Genomic DNA, 25,618 nt, shown 5'->3' with positions numbered 1-25,618 from the left:
CATTTTTGTGTAAAAAAATGTAATTTTTCATTTTCACTGCCCACTTGTATCAAAATTGGTGAAACCCCTGGGGGTTTAAAATGTACACTATACCCCTAGATGAATTCCCTGAGGGGTGTAGTTTGCAAAATGGGGTCACTTGTGGGGGGGTTCCACTGTATTGGTGCTTGGGGGGTCTTGCTAATGCGACATAGCACCCACCAAAATTCCACCAGAATCTGAGCTGCAAAATCCAAAAATCACTCCTTCCCTTCTGAGTCCTGCCATGCACCCAACTGGTATTTTTTGGTCACATGTGAGGCATTGCCGTACTCGGTAGAAATTGGGGCACAGATTTTGGGGGGCTTTGTCTCCTTCATTCCTTGTGAAAATGAAAAATTTTGAGCCAGAACTGCATTTTTGTGTAAAAAATTTAATTTTTCATTTTCACTGCCCAGTTGGACCACAATTGGTGAAACCCCTGGGGGTTTGAAATGTACACTATACCCCTAGATGAATTCCCTGAGGGGTGTAGTTTGCAAAATGGGGTCACTTGTGGGGGGGTTCCTAAATTTTAGCATCTTATGGTGCCTAGAAACCTACATGGTGCCTAAAAAATAATCTCATAAAAAGGAGGCTCCAAAATCAAGTAGTTGCTCCTTCTATTATGAAGCCTGTGGTTTGGTCAACGTGCACACTAGGGCCACATATAGGATATTTATGAAAACAAAAGAATTGGGGGAATCAATTTTTAGTCACATTTCTCTAGTAAAATGTACTGTGTTCCTTAGAAAAATGTATTAAAATTGCAAATCTGCAAAAAAAAAATGAAATTTTGAAATTTCACCTACACTTTGTTTTAATTCCTGTGAAACACCTAAAGGGTTAACAAACTTCCAAAATGCTGTTTTGAATACTGTGAGGGGTGCAGTTTTTGAAATGGCATCATTTATGGGGGTGTCTCACATACAAGTCCCTCAAAGTCACATCAGAACTGAACTGGTCCCTAAAAAAATCAGTGTTTGAAATTTTCTTGAAAATTTGAGAATTTGCTATTCATATTGTAAGCCTCCTAGTGTCCAAAAAAATTAAAAGGAAGTTGAAATAATGATGGAAACATAAAGTAGACATATGGTCTATGTTAGTTATTAACTATTTTGAGTGGTAAGATTATTTGTCTCACAAGCAGAAAATTTAACATTTTGCAAATCGCTAAATTTTCCATTTTTTCACGACATTTTGGTATTTTTCACAAAAAAACACAGACTGTATCGACCCAAATTTACCACTAATTTGAAGTACAATGTGTCACGAAAAAACAATCTCAAAATCACTGGGATAAGTAAAAGCAAAAAAAAGTTATCCCCACTTAAGTGAGACATGTCAGATTTGAAAAAAATGGCTCTGTCAGGAACGCAAAAACTAGCTCTGTCAGGAAGGGGTTAATGGTGGACCAAACTAATTTATATGCCCAGCAGTTTATTGCTCAAAACCCCACGTCATCATTTGCTAGGTGGACCTCTGTAGATGCAGTAGAGATGATGACATTTTGGGGTCTGGTGTTTCATATGGGCATAGTAAAAAAGCCAGAAATTAGGCAATATTGGAGTACAGATGTTCTGTACAGCACCCCATTTTACCGTATGGCCATGCCCCGGGCTCGATTTGAGACGATCCTTAAATTTTTGCATTACAACGATAATGCACAGTGCCCACCCAGAGATGATCCCACCTTTGACCGGCTATTCAAAGTCAGGCCGGTCATTGATCATTTCAGTGCCAAATTTGAAGACATGTACATCCCAGATAAATTCATTTGCATAGACGAGTCCCTTATACATTTTAAAGGAAGGGTTAAATTCCGCCAGTACCTTCCCAGTAAGAGGGCAAGGTATGGCATAAAAATGTATAAGTTGTGTGAAAGCACCTCAGGGTACACCCACAGGTTTAGGGTATATGAAGGGAAGGATTCAAGAATTGAACCGCCAGAATGCCCCCCCTCCCTCGTAGGTGTTAGTGGAAAAATTGTCTGGGATTTAGTGCACCCCTTCCTGGATAAAGGTTATCACCTCTATGTGGATAACTTTTACACCAGCATCCCCCTGTTTAAGGCCCTTGGTTCAAGAGGTACAGCAGCTTGCGGTACTGTGCGCAAGAACCAAAGAGGCCTCCCAAAAATGCACATTGCCCAAGTAATGAGAAGGGGTGAAAGCAGGTGAATATGCACCGAAAATATGTTGTTGGTCAAATATAAGGACAAGAGGGATGTCCTTATACTGACAACAATTCACGGAGACAGTACCACCTCCGTCCCTGTACGAGGTACCAGTACCCACACCTCCAAACCTAATTGTATCCTGGATTACAATAGGTACATGGGCGGAGTGGATCTTTCAGATCAGGTACTGAAGCCGTACAGTGCCCTGCGGAAAACAAAAATCTGGTACAAGAAGCTGGCCGTGTATATCATCCAGATGGCACTGTATAACGCTTACGTGCTATTCCGTTCTACCGGCCAGAGGGGGACATTTATGCACTTTCAAGAGGAAGTCATAAAGGGCCTAATATTTGGGAACCAGCAGGCTGAGGGCCCCAGTACTTCTAGTACTGGCCCCCGTATTGTACCAGGGCAGTATTTTCCTGATGAAATCCCCTCCACTGGAAAAAAGGGCAGGACACAAAAAAGGTGCAAAGTTTGCTATAAAAAGGGAATAAGAAAGCAAACTATTTTCCAGTGTGACACTTGCCCCGACAAACCCGGCCTATGTATAAAGGAGTGTTTTAAAATATACCACACATCTATGGATTATTAGGTTCATAATTTCACCGTGCTTCGGGGGTCTTGCTAATGCCACATACCACCCACCATTCATTCCACCATAATCTGAGCCGCAAAATCCAAAAATCACTCCTTTCCTTCTGAGTCCTGCCATGCACCCAACTGGTATTTTTTGGTCACATGTGAGGCATTGCCGTACTCGGGAGAAATTGGGGCACAGATTTTGGGGTGCTTTTTCTCCTTCATACCTTCTGAAAATGAAAAATTTTGAGCCAGAACTGCATTTTTGTGTAAAAAATGTAATTTTTCATTTTCACTGCCCACTTGTATCAAAATTGGTGAAACCCCTGGGGGTTTGAAATGTACACTATACCCCTAGATGAATTCCCTGAGGGGTGTAGTTTGCAAAATGGGGTCACTTGTGGGGGGGTTCCACTATATTGGTGCTTGGGGGGTCTTGCTAATGCGACATAGCACCCACCAAAATTCCACCAGAATCTGAGCTGCAAAATCCAAAAATCACTCCTTCCCTTCTGAGTCCTGCCATGCACCCAACTGGTATTTTTTGGTCACATGTGAGGCATTGCCGTACTCGGGAGAAATTGGGGCACAGATTTTGGGGTGCTTTTTCTCCTTCATACCTTCTGAAAATGAAAAATTTTGAGCCAGAACTGCATTTTTGTGTAAAAAATGTAATTTTTCATTTTCACTGCCCACTTGTATCAAAATTGGTGAAACCCCTGGGGGTTTGAAATGTACACTATACCCCTAGATGAATTCCCTGAGGGGTGTAGTTTGCAAAATGGGGTCACTTGTGGGGGGGTTCCACTGTATTGGTGCTTTGGGGGTCTTGCTAATGCGACATAGCACCCACCAAAATTCCACCAGAATCTGAGCTGCAAAATCCAAAAATCACTCCTTCCCTTCTGAGTCCTGCCATGCACCCAAATGGTATTTTTTGGTCACATGTGAGGCATTGCCGTACTCGGGAGAAATTGGGGCACAGATTTTGGGGTGCTTTGTCTCCTTCATACCTTCTGAAAATGACAAATTTGGAGCCAGAACTGCATTTTTGTGTAAAAAAAATAATTTTTCATTTTCACTGCCCAGTTGTACCACAATTGGTGAAACCCCTGGGGGTTTGAAATGTACACTATACCCCTAGATGAATTCCCTGAGGGGTGTAGTTTGCAAAATGGGGTCACTTGTGGGGGGGTTCCTAACTTTTAGCATCTTATGGTGCCTAGAAACCTACATGGTGCCTAAAAAATAATCTCATAAAAAGGAGGCTCCAAAATCAAGTAGGTGCTCCTTCTATTATGAAGCCTGTGGTTTGGTCACCGTGCACACTAGGGCCACATATAGGATATTTATGAAAACAAAAGAATTGGGGGAATCAATTTTCAGTCACATTTCTCTAGTAAAATGTACTGTGTTCCTTAGAAAAATGTATTAAAATTGCAAATCTGCAAAAAAAAAGAAATTTTGAAATTTCACCTACACTTTGTTTTAATTCCTGTGAAACACCTAAAGGGTTAACAAACTTCCAAAATGCTGTTTTGAATACTGTGAGGGGTGCAGTTTTTGAAATGGCATCATTTATGGGGGTGTCTCACATACAAGTCCCTCAAAGTCACATCAGAACTGAACTGGTCCCTAAAAAAATCAGTGTTTGAAATTTTCTTGAAAATTTGAGAATTTGCTATTCATATTGTAAGCCTCCTAGTGTCCCAAAAAATTAAAAGGAAGTTGAAATAATGATGTCAACATAAAGTAGACATATGGTCTATGTTAGTTATTAACTATTTTGAGTGGTATGATTATTTGTCTCACAAGCAGAAAATTTAACATTTTGCAAATTGCTAAATTTTCCATTTTTTTACGACATTTTGGTATTTTTCACAAAAAAACACAGACTGCATCGACCCAAATTTACCACTAACTTGAAGTACAATGTGTCACGAAAAAACAATCTCAAAATCACTGGGATAAGTAAAAGCAAAAAAAAGTTATCCCCACTTAAGTGAGACATGTCAGATTTGAAAAAAAGGGCTCTGTCAGGAACGCAAAAACTGGCTCTGTCAGGAAGGGGTTAAAAGCCTTAATACCTACGTGGCAAATTGGAAAATGGTCAACATTATGGTAAATGGGAGTCCATGGTGGGAGGCTAGATATACGAGATATCATTTGCAAAACCACTCAACAGATGGAATTAAAGTCCTTTGGATGTTGGAGTTCGATAAGCCCACTAATATTGCGGACTGTCCAAAGTAAATTGAGCAGAACTGGTGAACTCTGAGTTTTTAAAGCTAACCAACTAGTCATGTAACTACCCTGGCATGATGTGCAAAATGCACTAAGCTTCAAAAGTGATAAAAGGGAGAGTGATAAACAACCAATCAGCTCCTGCCTGACATTTTTTAAACACAGTCTGTGACATGGCAGGCAGGAACTGATTGGCTTGCTGTTTATCACTCTCCATTTTATCACTTTTGAAGCTTAATACATCTGGCCAAATAGGAGTAGGAATTAATGTAGGATCCTGGTGACAATGGACGTGATAAAGGCTGAATTTCCCCACCTGATGAGATGGCTGTAGAGAGAAAGCTATTCAGGATGGGAAACCCCCATATTAAGACTTTATTTACACGGTCACGCCCCTACATCCTGGGAGTAAAGAAAACAGCTAGGGGGCGTAACAAATTGTCTAAATACATCAGGTGAGCCTGTAAGAAAACAATTCCAAATATTAGTAAAATTAACACTAAAATGCTGGTTTAACAAGTATCACCTGGCTCCAACATAGAGCAGGACTTGGAGACTGGTTATAGGTTGCTTACCCCCCTTTCCACACCAGCAGATGGACTGGAGTTATTCCTGGGTTGTTGCCATTCACACCAGACCCAAGTCTTTCATCTATCAGGTGTTTAGAGGTGATGTCCTCTCTATATGCTACTGAGCCTACCAATCAGCTTTTTTCAGGAATGACCTGGGTTATTTACTTTCACACTGGAGGCTACATGGGCCAGAGCCAGGAATACCTCTAGTAGTGACCAAGATTAAAACCCCAGCAATTTTGAAGGTTTACCCTTTCACACAGAGTTTGGACCCGGGTTGACATGTATGTCTTGGTTATATGTCAGTTGTTTCCAGAGAGATATATATCAGACTTCTTTCTGTGGGTGAAATCCCACAATTCTGTTTGGTATTCCTACAACGTTCTGTGGAAGTCGAAATTGCAGCTCTACGCCATTAACGTATTACGACAGCCCACTGCGAAATTCCATGGCGCCACTTGCGGCTTATTAGCTTAAACGTAACTACCAGGGCCGGATGTGAAACATAAATGTTTAAATTCTTAAAGATATGTTCCCTTTTCTCTCTTTCTGTTTGCGTGAAACTCCCTGAATAAACCCCAAATGTTGTTTTGATTTAACTTGTTTCAGTTGCCGTCAACAGTCGCAAATGTCAGTATAGTGAAACGATCACTATATAGGACCTTACTGATACCTAGATTATGTTGTATGTTGAATCAGGGTGCTTGAGAACCATAGGCTACAATTCCAGCTCATACCAGACCAGTTCCCTGTTCCACCTCACCCAAAGATTCCAGCATGCTCTGATGAGATTCCCATTTACAGGAAGACGTCCCCGTGAAGCTGAGAGCCAATGAAGAGTTTCCCAGGCCCCTTTCTTGTACCCAATGATCATTCAACCTGACCCCACACCCCTTTGCTTTAAAAGGCCCAAGCGTGGGATCCAAGGGCATTATTATGTGATCTATCCAGAACACATACCCAGGGACCTGGGATTTGTATCCGGCCGTGGTATCTGCTTCCCTTGACGGTAATTGCTGTTCCTTATTTGTGCCAGTCCTTGTGTGTGCTATCAGTACTTGCAGTTCTATCTATTGTAGTAATGTATGGCCATCAATAATATAATGCACGGGGTCAGATCCGTGATCACCATTTGACCAAATGTCTGCGAGTATTATTTCATTATAATCACCACTAGCATTTTGAACGCATTAACAGCTGTAAGCGTAATCAGTGTGTAATACGATAGATGGAATTGGTGAGCTGATCATGTACTTAAAGTGATATTCATTGCACAAACTCTCAGAGAGAGTCTCAATCGCATAATCTTCTGCATAGCATGTTTTACTTAGCTGTGCGGCTACAGTGATCACACAGTATACAGGGTAAAAACCTCTTTTCTTGTACTGCAGAGAACTGGTTAATCTTGTAAGGAAACATGTACCTGGAATCAGCAGTGTTTATTCATATGCTAATGTGGTTTACAACCAGTATCCATTGTTTGTGAATGAAAGAGCTTATACACACTGAACTAACCATTTGCTGAAATCAGTGGCAACGGGTTACATGGTTTGGATGGTAACGCATACAGTATTATTATTTTCCTATCCATTGTTTTATTAAATATCCTTTAATAGTTCCCTTTTGAATTTGATCTGGCACTATCCTGGGTTCAAATCTGTGTGATAGGTGTACCAGTGAGTTTTTCTGTGTGACTGTATATCTAGGTGTTTCAGCATGTGAAAGCTCTTCTGTAAGAAATAGTGCATAAAATGTTTTGCAATAGACTTAACAAGACTCCTGCCATATTTTTATTATATCTGTACCTATTGTGCAACAGTTGCTTAAGAAAGTTGGAAACCCTGTACATAAAGTGCAGTGCTACTCAAACCTAAACCTCCAATTGCAGAATGATGTAGTTTTATTATGTATTGTATGAATTATGTTATGTTAAGTGTAGACTGTCTTGTTCAAGTTAGTGGGGGGGAATCATGTCATGATCAAAATAACTTTTTTTTTTTTTTAAACAAGGATGCTTAGCATTCACTGCTTTCTTCAGGGCAACAAGGGACCACTGATCCCAGTAAGGATATTAGCAATGCTGTTTGTGCTCATGATTCAATATATGAATTCAAAACATTTCACCCTTAATGTTCACTAATAAGTAACATGTAACGCCAGAATGGAGCCAAGTTCACATCAGGCAACATCACCTGTAAATTAAAGCTTAGATCACTTTTTGTCTGTAAAAGCTTGGGGATGAGCCCTTTAAATCTGGATCAATAAAAATGAGCAAGTTGCAGTATAACCACAGCAAACACACAGGATTGATATAAAACTAATTTAAATGCATCATGTGACCTGAAGGAAAACCTGATTTCAAATGTTAATTTTTCCATCATACGGTTTCCATTTTTCCTGTCACCGCAATGTTATCTCCATGGACGTCCAATAAGAGACTTATTTCCTCTGTATGCCTAGTAGCAATGTCTTTTTACTCAAGCAATGCACCTCTACTATGAATGTAAAAACACTACATAAAAATAAGTACATACATTACATTTCTTTAACTCCTCCCATTGTTTTTATTATAAAAAAAAAACGAAAACATTTTTCACACATTCTGTTTAACCATGTGTCGCCAGTCCAGCTTGCAGATTCAAGTAAGGCATTTCTCAGTGTAGACTGGCCATACATAAGGAGTATGGATGCTGGCACTTTATAACAGTGTTATTTGTTAAAGTCTAGTAAATGAAAAGAATATTATCACACAACTTGAATATAAAAATCATAAAACATCATAGTACGTGTGGTAGATTGTCAACGTATTCTATCCTGTAAAAACTCAGAGGGAAAACCCAGTTAACCAGTAGTATCACTAAATATAAAGTGGGCTGCATTAACACAGCATTTGCCTCTGGAATGTTCTGTAGTTAAAACAGAACTTCTTATGATACAAAACACAATTGAAGAACACGCATGATTCAATCCAGCATACACGGTTATAGAGGGTTTCTAAGTTTGCATATTACCAGTAGGAGCACTGCTTTCAGCCCCCTCTGGTTTGTCTCCACTTTCCAATAAATGTTATAATTCAGTATTCCTTTAATTCAAAGTTTCTTTGTTGACTCTGTGACAATCTACTGGAAAAGTGCTGGAGATACTGCAAGTGACTTAGCTATTGGTGAAGGAAGACCTTTAGCAGTGACCACACAAGCCACTGGACAAAAGTCTTAGAACCCCAAAATGGTCCCAGATGCTGCCATCATTCCTCAAAGCTGTCTAAGAGGCCTCTAGGTACTGATGAAAGTACAGACCAAACAAACTGGTGACAAGCTGGCAGACTGAGACCCACCAAGTCAAAAAGCCAAAGAGGCCACGGAAGAAAATAGACGAAAATAGATCTTTTACAGCACTAAATGCACCCATTATATGTTCCACAGCTATTTGAACATCCTCTGAATCTTCCTCCTCTTCAGAAGATATTGTGGGTGGTGCAGGAGTGGCATCTAAAACTGGGGAGACACCAATAGGCTCTGGGTACAGACCCCAGGAATAATCACCTGCAAATAAATGTATTGTGCATATTATTATATGTAGAAGCGATGAGCATTACACATATCAAACTTTAAATAGTGTTTAGTAACTGTAACAACAGCAGCTGACACGACTGTGTTTAGTTTAACTAACAAATATGCAAATGGCAATCATCACTAATGGAGTGTAATTATGTACTGGAAAGAGGGTGACTGAAGGGAATTGTAAGTGAGGAAACCCTTTACAGTTTTGGAAAAGAGAAGAAGGAGAATGATGCGAATGTTACTCGGTTTAAGGACAACTGGTGTATGGTGCGACTCCAAAATGAAGCAGGGGGTCTATGCCTTGCCCTCTAGTTGGCATTTCTTGGTGCATTACATTGGAGAGTAGTATCATATTACAGACGTGGTTACATCACTCTATTTGTCATCCAATCACAATTTTTCTAAATAAAATTTTCACCTACCCATGGATTTAAGTAAGAAAATGCAGTGGAGGGTCAGAATGATTGGGGCCAAATACTGCAATGCTACCACAGTGAGGTAACAAAAGATTCGGGAAATCTGCACAACAAAATAAAAGATGAATTAGTAAAAGTCACTTGTTGCTGAAGCATAATTTATGGTCACTAAGACAAACAAAAGAAAGGGGTCTTGTTATGTAATAAAAGCTTAAGGTGCCCATACACTAGTAAGATTTATCTTCAGATCTGGCTGGTTGGAACAAAAACATGGTCATGGATGAGTGACAGTTTGTCGGTTTTCCAGCACTTCCAAGCAAATGGTCAACTGTCATTTGCTCTCATCCATAACCATGTTTTTGTTCCAACCAGCCGGATCCGAAGATAAATCTGCGTGTGTATGGCCACCTTTAGGTTCTCTTGGAGCTCAATTACCACTTATCAGTAGATTTCCATCTGACCACTTACTTTACGCTGGATTTCCAACATAGAGATCCGGCCAGCCTCCCTTTTCATCTTTTCCACCCAACAATCAGCAAGTCCAAGGTATGCTTGCAAATGGAAGCGGGTCATGGAGAGACGGAGGAGGCACAGAATCACGATGATCCACAAGCGAACGGTGTTGTAAGTAGAGTCAGACATACTGGAGTGTTTGATAGGGAAATAAAATACAGATATTATTGCAATTTCTATGACTGCTATCCAGTATACATAGAGCCCTAAGTGGGAAGAGAACAATGTGTAAGCTGTGTAAGTATGTTGTTTGCAAAGGCTTTTGGTAATGATAAGATGCTGAGAGGAGCCTGTCCTAACATTGAGAAACTGGGAAATAGGCTCATTTAGGTTAATGGGACCTTCCGGTGGTGCAGATATTTGCTAGAAATTGTACCAGGCCCTCAACAAAGTGCTCCAAGTGGATGGGACAAAATAATAGATACTTTTTTGTTAGAATAAAGGGATCTTTGGATTGGTGGTGAAAGACTGAGCAAATACTGAAAGGAATCCAATGCCTGAAAATGACTGACTGGTTAGATAATCAGGCCTAGCAGAGGCTTTCATAATTCACTCAGGTTAATAATAAGACACCTAAAACTGTATGAAAATCTCTACATTCATTTGACCATAAACAGTTAAACCACGTAAACTCTGAAGCAGGGTAGTTTCAAGTCTTTCAAGACACAGCACAGTAGTGTTTTAGCAGGAACAAGGCCGCATTACAGCATCAGCTTAGCAGTACTGCAGTATGGTTGTTTCATAGCACATTATGCATCAGTTTAGCAGTATCGCAGGCTTACAGAGTACCACATAAAGGCTTATAGATATTGGTCTTTCCTCCATCACAGAACAAATTTAATAACCAGGCCTTGAATTAACCAGGTGAGAGTGATGTAAAGTCGGCACCTCAATCTCAATATGTTAATCTCTTCCTCAAGTGGACCTTTATTCAAATCTGAATGCAGAACAAATTTGTTTGAAAAATGATGTAACATGTGCAGAGAGTTAGATTTGTGTGAGTTATTTTGTTTCTGTGCAGGGTAAATACTGGCTGCATTATTTTTACACTGCACTTTAGATTTCAGTTTCAACACACCCCACCCAAATCTAACTCTCTGCACATCCCCCCCCCACCGCAGTGCACATGGTTTTGCCCATTTTCCAAACAAATTTGTACTGCAATCAAATCTGAATAATCAGATCTGAATAAGGGCCGTGGTGCAGTCTGTCACTCCGCCACGGTACAGACATAAGTACCCAGAATGTATGGTTCATTGTTACTACTTACAGCTGCACAGATTCTTTGCCCATTGGTGCTTTCAAGAGGAAGTCTCTGGTAATTGGCCGGATCCACAATGTCACCATAATGACAGGAGGCAGAAAGCTGGCATGGAGTAGAAACCTAATGAAAAATATATGAAGGATTACAATGAGGTCACAATATTAGAGTAAAGAAATAAATAAAATAACTTCTGAATAGTAACAATACTCTCCACATTGCATTTTTATGCGTCTAGGTCAGGCATTTCCAAACTACGGCCCTCCAGCTGTTGAGAAACTATAAGTCTCATCATGCCTTGCCACAGTTTTGCTATTAGGGACTGCTAAAACCATAGCAAGGCATGCTGGGATGTGTAGGTTCACAACAGCTGGAGGGCCACAGCTTGGAATTGCCTGGTCTAGGTCATATTCTGATTAAATGAATACAATGCATGTATAAAACCATTTTTGTTCAGTTATAGGTTTATTTCTAATACCATTTGTGTTTTAAGTTTTGCTTGTAGTTTGTGAATATACTTACTGGAGTATCGGTCTGTCTGCAGCCATCTTAAGGGCATCTAAGTGAGTCTGAGCCAATCGCAAGCCAGGAAATGTCAGACAAGCACCAAGGAAAGAGCTGAAGGCAACCAGTGCAATTTTGAATGCAAGTTTAATAAAGGGGACACTGGAAAGGAAAAAGCAAACAAACATGGCATTTACTTAGCAGTATGCATATTGCACAGATAAAATATTTTTATTCAACAACTAAAGAAAACTGTTGTTTGAGATTAAAGAATGTTGCGGAAATGGCAATTAAATTGTACATGAAATCTAACATCCAGTCAATAACGATAATGGGAGAACACCAGTACAAATTTTGTCTTAAATCACCATAGTAGTGTACAGGTAGCGAGGATGGGCCATCGTATATACTTCACGTCGGGATATGTGATGTAATATCAGAACGAATTGAAATGCCCTCTTCATGTATAGTCGAGTAATCTGCTGCAATCTAGTAAAAGCTAGTCATCAACGCTAAACACTGGCACTTATCCCTACAGCAAGCTTACCAGACCTGAAAATGGCATCCAAATGTTACATGTGGTCCATTGTCCATGGACACCAAAAAAAAAAAAAAAACAACAACACACCTTTTTTATGTGTCGACATTTTTCTAGAGTGTGTAGCAGGGATAGAATTTGGCAGAAATATAGTCATGCTATGCTCTAAGTGAAGCCTACTAAAGTGCATACATTCTCTTGTGTACATAACCACAACCATACTTGATTTACTTACGACATCTCCCAGCCTCGCTGCTTCATTAATATTTCCAAACTGTGGCAGATACTGTTCAGACCTGCAAAAAAGGTGAATGGCCAATGTAAACAACTATGGAGACATTTACGGAACATTTACACCTAAACTGCCAGAGAATCATAGGAGTTGAAAGACAAAAGACAAAAAAAGTGTGTATAGATGAAGGTATTTTTTCTTTTATTTTCTTTTTTTAAACTGTATCACCATTATTTATGGTTTCATATCCTGGTGGTCAACATTTATTTAAAAAAAGCAATATTGGCAATGGCATACTACGAATATGAAGTGCATGGGAATACTTTTAAGTTAGCTGTACAACATGTAGTTGGAGACATTCAACATAGATATATATATCATATAGCTTTGTTTTTGTTTATCTACTGTATATGTGCAACTCAGGTCAGGTGTGAAAACTAGTCATCATGCTATAAAGACAAATAGTAAATAATGAGTTCTCAGCATCACCTGGTTCCAGTCCAAACTCCAGATATTCTTCCCTCACAACCATCACTATCATGGCGATGAGCAGGAAAAGGAAGGCAAAAGTAAGACAGACTGAACGCTCTCCCCCTTCTTCTGAACGGAAGTAGTGCTGCATCATTGTAAAAAGGACTTTACTGTAGGATTCTGGGTAAGGAAATTCTGATTGGAGAGATTCAACTATCATACTTTAACACATGCATGTAGGGCATGTTTCACTGTTTAGATTGTATTAGTTGCACCACTCACAACCCCTATATTCATGCTGCAAGGATACATGGAAAAAAGGACAGTCATCAGACACCAGAGAACCCCGATGTTGATTTCACTCTGGGCATCCACAAGACAGTAGTATCCTTCAGTGAACAGGTATATGAAAGTCGCATACAGACCAAAGTCTATAAACCACTGGTACTCCAAGAAATAACGAAGCACTACAAGTAAAGAGATATGAAAGTCATACATGTAAAAACAACTTAATATTTACAAATTATGCATGGAGTATACCAATACTGTCCACGGGGCCGATTCAGCTTCAGTTGTAATTTTGTAAGGTTTTGTTAAATGACAACTGCCAGCAGTAGCCTACAGGGGGAGGGGGGTTGCCCAGCACAGGGCAAGGCTGCCCTGCATGCCAAGTTACTCCCCTGCATAGCAAAGCACTTGCACATTAAGGGTAGCTCCAAGGCAACCCTTAATGACCAGTGGCAGGGCTGACCTTCTTTTGAGTTGCAGCGGTTGTGGACTCATCCAAAAATAGTCCAGACGGGCCTTCACTGTCCAGACCATGCCTCCTCCTCCCCCGCAATGCTCCCTTACAATCTCGTAAACGCCTGCAGTTTTAAGCGTCTGCTTGCCAAAATTCGCAGATTAGTGATTTTTCTGTGCAATCAGCGATTGAAGCTGAATGAGGACCATGATGGGGCCTCAGCCACTCTTTGCCTAAATAATAATAATAATCTTTCCACAGTACTTTTTCCCCAGTAGGACTTTAAATGAAAAAGCACAAACTGTAAATTCTACACAGGGAACTTAAAGCTGCTGCTGTACTATGACTTTGCTTATACTATTTACAGTCCATGAAGGAATTTATATAATTTGTCTACACTGAGCACGGACCGGTCACTGCTTTCCCATCAGCATTCAGTTACCATTGCTCTATTTCATAACTGCATACATGCACTTTCTCCTTTCCCTATACTCATCACAGGGTGTCTCAATATCAAGCTAATGGACAAAGTGTCAAAACCATCAACATACTTTTTGGGTAATTTAAAGCAGAGTACACGGTGCGACTGACTAATCAACATCGTATAACAAGTGAGCCAAAAATCAGACAGTGTTCAGCCGCATGCAATGCAGATGCGCGGCCTTGCGGCGTCGGTAGTGCATGGATAAAAAGACTGTGCAGGCAAGTTTATCTTGACTATCTCACCTGTAGAATATATTTGGCCTAGGACCAAATAGAAAGATAGTGTAAACCTAAATTAAATCTTAAGTGCAGTTGGCCAATTTTGGCTATTATCCTGAATCTCACCATGTGCACACACCTTTAGTCCAGAGGTTCTATTTTATATTAATCATGTTTATAAACTTAAATGGTGTGTACACACGGTGTAAACCCCCCCAATGCCGTCCCTCACTTCCTTCCAGCCGATGCCTGAACCACGCCGGGCCCTGCAGGTACTGATATCGAATTGATATCGGCTGCCGCCACAACGGCCCATGTGTACACACCATAACACTACCAAGTCCCACCTTTGGAGATGTAATTGAAATGCTTACTTTTCTACATCCCCCGCATGCACACAGTTCCAGGGGTGTTCAGTGTAAGAAACCACAAGGTATGCTCCGCAAACACACATTAAACTTTTCACTAGCCCCTGTATCTGGAAACTAAAACAAAAAACATAAATATATTTTGTGAAATATAGCTAATTCCTATTGCATTGCTTGTGACTGTATGGTTTACTTCAGCAAAGCTGATGGTCTATAGCTGGGGTAGCCAACCCTAGTCCTCGAGAGCTACCAACAGTGCATGTTTTGCAGGTCTCCTCACAGAATCACAAGTGAGCTAATTAGCTCCATCTGTGTATCTTTTAAAATGTGTCAGTGATTAATGAGTGCAGCAGCTAGGTTGTCTGGAAAATGTGAACTGTTGGTAGCTCTCGAGGGCTAGGGTTGGCTACCACTGGTCTATAGTCTTGTGCATAGTCCTAATAAGGCTGTAGACTACCGACAGAAGAGATGTTTTCCCCTACGCCTTACAAAATAAATCACAGCATACTATAAATTGAATACATCTACTTCAGACTGCAAATTCCAGAGTCGCTATATTTGTCATTCAATTTCTCCCCAATCTTGAAGATCAGGGCAATTATTTATTTACCAAGGGCATCAATAGTAGTAATTGGTTGTACATCCAAATGCAGGTCTATATCTCTTGGGACAGTCAGGGGCTTCTCATCTGTCGCTCCATTCATTCTCCTAAGAGTAAGAGATGAAGACAAAATCAACAACAAATATATTATTTACTTAATTTAAATACCTACTCTACATATATTCTGGAGCAAAAACAGGCACAAAGCAATAATTCGCCAAATCTCTAGGGGCCTATTTATGTAGCTTCAAATTATAATACATCCTCTGAAAATGGTACTTTTTGGAGGATTTCCAAACTTTAGGTTATCGGGGTACCAGAGCGATTTTGAGCTGAAAGTAGCTCACTTTTTAAATAAATATTATTTGTACTGTTTGGTGTACATTTTTTAACAAGTATATTTTTTCAAAAACAATTGACCGTTAAACAGTCATTTGTAATTGGTACTAAGTATGACAGCAGTCACCCAGTTGCACAGCATATTACTACCACCATAACAGCTATGCTGGGATTAGATGTATACGCCATTAATGCAGTGGATTTTAAACAGTTATCTGAGGTGCGGTGTCCCCACTACCACATACCGTCTAGAGATGGTGGAGTGTGAGAAATAAGGATGTACACACTGGATGGGTGTGAGGTTGACAACATATTGCCTATGTAGAGCCAGTTTGTGCAGGGAGAGATCATTGTCAGCAAACAAACCAATCATTTTAGCCACAAAAGTGGCAGTCCTTCGCTGAAATGATTGGTTTGTTAAACTCTGCATTTCCTGTTTACTATACAACTTAAGGGTGGGTGAGAGGGCCCAATGGCAATTCCATCTTTCACCTCTTTTTTTTGCATTACGTGCTATTTGGAGAATTGCTTCATAGTTTATTAAACCGCCACCCTGTGTGGATGAAACAATATTCCTGTGAGCTGGTCCAAATCTACTGGAAACAAATTAAATTGAAGTGAATGTTTATGGTACAATGTCTAGGACTACAGTCATAAGGTCTACAGGGTCAAAAGGTCGACATGAGTTTTTCATGTTTTTTTGCGTGTCCATGTTGACATAGGTCGGTATGTACACCGTCTAAGTGTACCACATTCCCTCGCATGGCTCGGCACTATTATATTCTCCCTCCACGCCATAGTGGATGGTAGGGTGTGAAATACCACCTGTCGGCACATGTCACCTCAATTTCTTTTTAACCCATGTCAACCTTTATCATGCCGACCTTTTGACCCCGTCGACCAATAGTGGTCGACCTAGAGTCAATCTATCATGAGTTTGCATACCGAGGTGAATAATACTGCAGTAACAAAAACAGTGCAAAATTCAGTGATTTAGTGGATTTTATGATTTAAAAAAAATAAATAAACCACAAACCAACAAGGGTGGTTTAGGCAAAACCAAATACAGAATCAAAACCAATTACAAAGGCCGATGAACATCTGTAAATCTAACAGATCTGCCCTCTCACTCTTTGAGACACATTCCTCTGTAATCTACTTTAACATAATAAGACTGCTCCTGTGCTGCAATGCCGGGGGAAAAAACAACATATTCCTGGATGTGTTTTAAGGGGCATACACACAAGGTGATTTAAGCCCTATATCCAAAAATCTGACTAGATTGCTTAGCTACGAAGCACAGATTGCTCCGTGTGTACACCCTATAGTGATGCGCGGTCCCGCGTGTTGCCATTTCCTGTAGAGATAGACAGTCTATCCTGCTTATATCACACTGTCTAGCATAAGCATAACACTGCCCGGCACAGATTGCTCAGCACACATCGCAGGTGTATCGCATGTGTGCAATGATGTGTGTTGAGCGATCCGTTCTTAGGCTTCGCCCCCTGTGTACAGCGCTTTAAAGTTGGAAAGCAATCTAAATAATAATGTAGGACAGCGGTCTCATCTCTGGAATGCCAACAATGAAGATATGACAGAGCAGCACGGGAGAACCCGGCACATGGTAAATATATAAACGGATGGCACGAGAGCAAGGACAAAGGATGTGAAGACTGACCCAAATTATGTCTTACCTCTCTCTCTTGGCTTTGGGTTTCTGCTTCCCAGCAAGTGTTCTCAGCTCATCCTCAGTAGGATGTTTGTACCGGAACAAACTAGTTGCAGAAAATAAACAAATATGTGGTGTGAGGTAAAAATGGCAGCAGGAGAGCGACATCATCATCAATATAAACAAATAAAATCAGCTTGTGGATATAATCACTATATAGATCTTTACATGCGAATGCTGTTGTCTCTACGTTACAGAATATGTTATGTTATATCTATCTAGAAGAGAAAGAAAAAAAATAAAAGATTGCACTTTTAATGGTATATAGTTAATATGCCGACAGTCGGGACCCCAGCGGTCACAATACAGACGCCAAAATCCCGACTGCTGACATTACCGCCAACCGGAATCCCTGTGCATATGGTCTATTCTCTCCATAGAGGAATAGAACCTTGTGGCTAGCTTAGCAAGCCATCATGCCTGCATTATGCTGCTCCCCCACTCACCCTCCCCCGTTGGCATTCTGGCGGCCGGGACACCATTGTCAGGATTGTGACCGCCAGGCTACTAATAATAATAATAGTAATTTTATTTGTACAGCACCCTTTTTCCAACAGGACTCAAATGCCGGAAAATCATACTGAACCCCTTTTAACAATACATCCTTATGTACAGCCATTGTTTAGCACAAACTTTCCCATTTCCTATTCTTGTAACATTAAAGACATTTACCCTTTGAATATATTATACATATACCTAAAAAGCAGAAAATATTTGAAAGTGAATTCTGTCTTTTTGGTTCCCTTACAAATACACAAATATATCTTAAATATGTACTGCAATTTATAGATATTAGCAAGGAATAGAAGCCCATGAAGCAGAATTCAGTGGAAAATGTTCTGTATATTTGATAAATGAAAGCCGCAAAATTAAAGCATCTCACCTGCCATTGCATAGAAGCCAACGTGCAAAGGAGTAATGGGGGGACACTCTCTGCATAACACTAGCCACCAGCAAGGAGACCACCATCTGTATCCCCATCACAGCCTGTACAGAGAAGAAAAAGAAATGCTAAAATTATTTCTGCCAAGAACAGAATATGAACAATATGTGCTTACATTCATCTAGACATGTGCAACCGTAGTTATGTTGGTGACATATCTGTCACTTTTTCTAATTTAGTGCCATTGATCATTGACAAAGACTGAAAATGGCAACTAATATTTGACCATTAAATATTTAACTTATTTGAGGTGGGTCACATCTTATTTAAAGAGCATCTATCACCTTTGAGAAAAAAAAAAAAAAAAAGTTTCTAAATAACACACTATGGGGCAAACTCCATCTTTACAGGACAAAACCATGTGCACTCCAGGTGGGGCAGATGTAACATGTGCAGAGAGAGTTATATTTGGGTGGGGTGTGTTCAAACTGAAATCTAAATTGCAGTGTAAGAATAAAGCAGCCAGTATTTACTCTGCACAGAAACAAAATAACTCACCCAAATGTACCATCTGCCCCACCTGCAGTGCACATGTTTTTGTCCATTAAATAAGTTTGCTTTTGCATACCAACCAGAATCACCCCCTATGTACAAGTAAACGTTACAATAAAGAAAACCATTCAGTGCCTACATTTGCAGATCTGGGTGGTTTAGCGTTATGTATGTGTAAAATAGATGATGAGCTTGAGAGGACAGTATTTCTGGAACCAGGACCAGCTCAAGGAGCCTATCGCTGCTTATGCTTGGGAGGGGGGACTCACACTATTATTTAAAAAATTTTTTTTACCCTTTTCTAGGCAGAAGCATGCATGGATCTCACTGATCTGTGCATGCTTCCGTCAAACTCACCAGCAAAAGGTTGGTCTATTTTTGGGCAATTACCCTATATCAGGGGTGGCAAAACTGGTGCTTGAGATCAACCAACCGTCCATGTTTTCCAAATCACTAGCTGGTGCACAGCTATAGTCATTACGAACTGTCACATTTTCAAACCTGCTGTATTCATTCCTACTATAGATCCACAAGTTGCCTGAAAAACATGAACTGTTGGTAGCTTTTGAGGACAGGCTTGGTCACCCCTGCCCTATGTTTTCTATTGAAAGACATCTGGATGTAATTATTTGGTGTGAAAAAGAGCAACTTTTGCAGCAATCACACCATATTATATGTGCTTTTTTTATTACAAGTGTGGGTTTTATTTTTTACAGTTTCTGACCCCCAAAAAAGTTGCTCTGGGAAATAAACTGGAACTCCTCTCACTTCCAACACATTTTTGATCTGCTGAATTGCCATGTCATCTGTTAGTGTTACATTAACTCCACCTGTTCCAACCCCCACCACCTAACTTATAAGAACACTAAATATCTTTAACAGCTGCCATCGAGTTGTGTTTTCCCAAATACTATTTGGTCCATTCACTTGTGCTTAGAACAAGGGCCATGTCTCAACACTGAACATTGCTTGTGAAGGCCTTAAGTGGAGGAAAACCACAGAGCCTCTTAAGCCCTGTACACATGCTTAGATTTGATGTTAGATTCGATTTTCTATTAGATCTGGCATTAGATCTTCCCATACAATTTGGCATTAGATCTGTACTTTTGCATTCGATTCGATTTCACAATGTACTCATTTGATTTACTGGATCGAATTCGAGATTTCCTTGGCTGCACAGTACATTTTTCTATTCGATTTTCAGAAAACAGGAGCGTGCATCGAATCTAATGCAGATCGAAAGTGTCCTAAAAACCATTCGATGTGGATTCGTTTTTGCTTCTATAAGCAAAATCGAATCGAAAACAGGGAAAAATCTAAGCGTGTATACAGGGCTTTAATCTATGCACATGCAGAGAGACAGCATTGTACTGCCCTGCAGAAGATTTCCTTCATTCTATTCTGCAGTCTGTAAGAACAACCATTAATCTAAATATTTATTAGTAAAGCCATCAGGATAACCGAAAATATATCCATTTAGAGTTTATATGTGCTCTCCACTCATGAAGCCTCAGGAGACCTGTGCTTTCCCCATTTTATTATAAACATGTAATACATAGAAAAAAAGGTTTAGAAAAAAATATTCAATTGAAGGAGTTTTCACCCACTCCCCACTACTTGCAGCTACATAAGATATATATGGGAGGATCAGTGTTAATAGTCTACTGTATCACCTTTACCGTTATCATCAGGTTAACAAGACAGACTCATAAGGGTATACAGAACAATCATAATTGTAGTAAAAACAGTTATAGGGCAAAGCCTTAACACTGCACTGTCCCTTGCATTAGGTGCAGTTGGTAGCCATAATTCTAACAGAATTAGATCAGTTTCAACTTCTAATGGTTCGATAATTGTACTCTGATCCTATATCTAGGACTCCAAAACTCAAATGGGAAAGCTCTGCAGCGACCTCCACCAGGTAACTAATTTTAAAGGATGCAATTGACATAAAAAGCACACACATGCACATTAATGTATAGTTATCTGATGCTGTCTCACCATGCTGACGTTAGCTGTGTAGATGGTTTTGTTGCAAATGTGATTTACACTTCCCCAGCCATGTGAGGTAGGAGAACAGCTGCTAAAGGGCACTACACTACTGTCCCTTTAAGGAAGTCAATGCTTGCGCTAGCCGCTAAGCCAATCAGACATCGGCATTGCGATGACTGACAGCTAAGCAAGCAATCGGTAGCCAGAATGCAGTCTTGCAAGGCCGTTACCTTGTTATTTATATGTCCTCAATGTATCCGGGTAGCATTGGCCGGGTCACGGCGCGCTGTGCATGCTGGGAGATGTAGGAAATGGTGTCAGTATAATTTAATGTAAACCTATAAGCGAGATAAGAGGCAGTGAGCTATTGAATGTGAAGCTTATTACAGTAATATATTTATAAACCAAAAAAACAGAAATACATTGCTGGTCTATTTGTGAAAACTAATATCTGTAAAAATGTAAATGTAGCTTGTTAAAACAAATGTGTTGTGTGGGAGTATATCTGTACACAATATACTGTATATATGGTATGTAGCTGCGATGACTGTATTAACTCTTATGTAACCTCCTCAATACACTTTTTTTTGCTTCTATTACAGGAGGGGTAAATGCTTTACCATACTTTCCTACTTTTGAAAACTAGTTTCAGGGATATTTTAGTTGGTAATAGAATTTTGCAAAGCGACCCATTGAGGGGGCGTGTCATGCTCTACACAAAGGGCATGTCTAGTTGTGAAAAGAGATTGTGAATGTGGCACCTAGAATCATTGGTGTGTACTGCAACAGTACATCTAAAAGGAATCTTTTAAAATGACATATATACAAATGTAGATGAGCCCCAAAGCAGTTAGTAAGAGCTACTATACTTGGTAAAGTGCTAGGAATTGGTGCTGATGATTCAATGAAAATGTATCAATCTCTCATTCCTCTTTCACCAAAAAATTTAACCGCGTAATGTGGGTTAGGTTAAGGCCCCCCATACATTTGTCCGACTTGTCATAAGGACAAGTCGGACCCGATTGTCCCAGCAGTTACCCAGTAGGGATCACATGCGATGGCACTTCATGTGCAACATGCAACTCCCGGGGAGCTGCAGGGACAATGGGAGCGGGGGACAGCAGCAGGGATATGCCCGCGACCAGAGAGCGGGCGGGGAGCCGGGCAAGAAGCCTCTGGGCAGGGAGCGGGGGGGGGGGGGGGGCGGCGCAGAGTACCAGGGAGAGAAGACGCAGGCAGGAGAAGACGCTGTAGCGGCAGCGCGAGTGGCTGATTGGCAGAGAGAGATCTCAGCCAATCAATGGCTTCCTATGCGTTTGTATGGGCTTTTTTTTTGGGAAGTGCTCTGCTGCTGCTCTAGCCACTCGTGCTGCCGCTGCAGCGTCTTCTCCTGCCCGGCTACCTGGTACTCTGTGGTGCCCCCTGCTCCCGCTGATGGCAGCGGCTTCCTCCTCTGCCCGGCTCCCTGCGCCTTCCCCCCCCCCCCCGGCTCTGGTAGGTCCCCGTTGCGGGGGAGCACGGCTCCGGGCAGCACATAACATTTAGCAAATCTTATGTGCAGCCCGTCCGACCTCCCGACTCCGATCCGATGCGCACGGGGCCGTGCATCGGGTTGGAGAGGATGTCTCCATATGCGATTTGGGACGATTTCACGGCCCGATTAATCGGAATCGGGCAAAATCGTGCCCAAATCGCATAATGTATGGGGGCCTTAAATGTCAGAGATTGCTAGACTAATGAGGGAGAGATGGAGATTGCTGTTATTTCAGGGAGTCTCCTGCAGAATGCAGGAAGGTAGGCAACTATGCTTTATACTTCTTATGGACCCTGCACTTAGGGTTACCTCCTCAACCCTTTAATTCTGGACACATATTACTTACACAGGTTCTGTGGCTGATTAAAACCAGGTGAAATGGAGTTGCAGTGATAGGAAGAGGGACACTGCACCTGCACGAAATTCGGGGGGGCCTGACCAGGGGCTGGCTGGCAACTTTTAGCCTTGGGGCATACATACATATACACTGGTGTATAATAATACCAGGACACCACAGGCTGCTCCCCCTGTATAATCATAACACCACAGGCTGCTCCCTCTGTAAAATAATGCCAGGACACCACAGGCTGCTCCCCGTGTATAATAATACTAGGACACCGCAGACTGCTCCCCCCGTATAATAATAACAGAACGGCTGCCGGACAGGGTCCCGACAGTCGGGATCCCGACAGTCATTAACCCGACGTCGGGATCCCGACTGTTAAAACACTGACGGCCGGGTTCCCGACGGCCGTCTGCTATTTTCCCTCGTGGGGGTCCACGACCCCCATAGAGGGAGAATAGAATAGGTGGTGAGCGTAGCTCGCCACCGTGCCCGCAGCGTAGCGAGCGCAGCGAGCCCGCAAGGGGCTTTGTTGTGCTGGCCACGCTGTCTGAGACCAGGCAGTCGGGATAATGACTGTCGGGATCCCGACTGTCGGTGAATCATACCACACCCTAACAGAACACAACAGGCTGCTTTCCCTGTATAATAATGCCAGGACACCACAGGCTGCTCCCCTTGTATAATATTACCAGTACACCACAGGCTGCTCCCCCTGTATAATAAAGCCAGGACACAGCAGGCTGCTCCCCTTGTATAATAATAATAATAATAATAATAATATCAACAACAGGACATCACAGGCTGCTCCCCATGTTTAATAAAAGCTAACAAGACACCACTTGTTGTATATAGCTGCTTCTGCGTCTCCTCACCACCCTTACCAGTTATCAGTACTGGCTTTAAGATTAAAAAAAAAACACAATGAAATTATGCAGCGGGCCCCAGGAATTCCTTGGGGAAGTAGTTCCGACCCTGCTCCTACATCCCACCCACAGACCCGCCCTCTGTAGTGGCCTCCTGCACTAGACATGTCCTCAGTGCAGGAGGCCGGCAGCCATGTTCCTAAATCCGCACCCAGCGCCGCTGACACTGACAGCAGGAGGAGGAGTGGGCAATACACACTGGAGCACCAGGCGGCCCGCAGTGCTATTTGATCACACATGGCACCCTGCCCCCCAGCCTGCCACTGAGCGTAACCTAGTGGCAAGGGTGCTCCCATGAGGTCAACCCAGTACTGCTTGTACTTTAACCAAATGGGACCCCCAGTCCGTACTGTGAATTACCACATCATCCAAATAGGCAGCTGCATATTTTCTATGGGGCCTCAAAATTTTATCCATCATCCGTTGAAAGTTTGATGGAGCCCCATGCAACCCAAAGGGTAACATCTTATACTGGTACAGCCCCCCTGGAACCGAAAAGGCTGTTTTTTTCTTTTGCGCTATCAGTTTGGGTTTTCTGCCAGTAACCTTCAGTCAGGTTCAATGTGGTGAGAAACCTGGCTTTTTCCAGCCTTTCTATAAGCTCATCCACACGGGGCATGGGGTATGCATCAAATTTGGACACCTCATTTAATTTACGAAAATCATTACAAAAGCGTATGCTACCATCTGGCTTCGGGATGAGAACTATAGAACTGGACCACTCACTGTTGGATTCCTCTATGACTCCAAGTTCTAACATGTTTTTAACTTCTTTAGAGAGCTTCTCTCTGAGCTTCAGGAATCCTATATGGCTTTAAATGAACCCTGACCTCTGGTTCAGTGACAATGTCATGTTTTATTATGGTCGAAAATATCTCCCTATTTCGGATGAGAAATTCTTTAACCTGATTGTTCTGTTCAGCTGACATTGTCTCTGACACCTTCACCGCGGGAAGCAACTGAGGTGAAGATACCGAAGAGCAAGGCTCTACCGACAGAGACAACCTATCTTTCCAGGGTTTGATTAAGTTAACATGGTAGATTTGTTCAGGTTTTCTCTGTCCTGGTTGGTATACTTTAAAATTGACCTCATTCACTTTCTCCAAAATCTCAAATGGTCCCTGCCATTTAGCTAGGAACTTGCTTTCCACAGTGGGCACCAACACAAGAACTCTATCCCCCGGATCAAATTTCCGTATCTTGGCACTCCGGTTATATACCCTCTTCTTCTTCCATGTGCTCTCTGACAATAGGTACCACGGCTGCAATCCTATCCTGCATCTGTGATACATGTTCAACAACGCTTTTATAAGGGGTGGGTTGTCCTTCCCACATCTCCTTGACAATGTCCAACAGCCCCCTGGGATGTCTACCATACAACAAATCAAACAGAGAAAACCCCGTAGAGGACTGCGGAACTTCTCTGATGGCCATCAACAAGTAGGGCAACAAACAATGCCAGTTTTTCCCATCTTTGTCAACAACCTTTTTTAACATACTTTTTAACGTTTTATTAAATCTTTCCACCAACCCATCAGTTTGGCGATGGTAGATAGATGTCCCGAGGTGGGTGACCTTAAACAATTTGCACAATTCTTTCATGACCCTTGACATAAATGGAGTACCTTGGTCAGTCAAAATTTCTTTTGGTATTCCCACTCTACTGAAAACCTGCACCAGTTCCCTAGCTATCGCCTTGGTTGTGATAGTGTGTAAAGGGACAGCCTCAGGATATCGAGTGGCGTAGTCCATTATTACCAAAATATACTAATAGTCCTGAGCGGATTTTAACAAGGGCCCCACGAGATCCATGGCTA

General features: G+C 41.4%; 1 protein-coding gene across 1 annotated transcript; it reads right to left on the bottom strand.

Moving 5' to 3' along the window:
• Positions 1-8,135: 8,135 nt before the first annotated feature.
• On the bottom strand, positions 8,136-21,164 carry TMEM161A (transmembrane protein 161A). The gene is made up of 12 exons (XM_083180470.1): positions 21,008-21,164; positions 18,455-18,558; positions 17,537-17,617; positions 15,513-15,610; positions 13,401-13,557; positions 13,109-13,260; positions 12,623-12,683; positions 11,868-12,011; positions 11,355-11,468; positions 10,040-10,214; positions 9,578-9,674; positions 8,136-9,137 (listed from the first exon to the last, which is right to left on the bottom strand). The coding sequence occupies exons 1-12, from the start codon at positions 21,008-21,010 to the stop codon at positions 8,857-8,859; spliced, it is 1,467 nt and encodes a 488-aa protein (XP_083036596.1). The 5' UTR covers positions 21,011-21,164; the 3' UTR covers positions 8,136-8,856.
• Positions 21,165-25,618: the final 4,454 nt, after the last annotated feature.

This window comes from Crinia signifera, chromosome 1 (assembly GCF_055691185.1).
Source record: "Crinia signifera chromosome 1, ASM5569118v1, whole genome shotgun sequence".
NCBI lineage: Eukaryota > Metazoa > Chordata > Amphibia > Anura > Myobatrachidae > Crinia > Crinia signifera.
This window is presented reverse-complemented; position numbering and strand designations above follow the sequence as displayed.

Bases quoted from the DNA above. Each gene is read 5' to 3' on its own strand.
- TMEM161A (XM_083180470.1), bottom strand. The intron at 13,558-15,512 runs GTAAATAAATAA...CTTTACTTGTAG, and splicing joins TACTACTATTGATGCCCTTG to TGCTTCGTTATTTCTTGGAG. The intron at 12,012-12,622 runs GTAAGTAAATCA...TTTCCTTTCCAG, and splicing joins CAGCGAGGCTGGGAGATGTC to TGTCCCCTTTATTAAACTTG.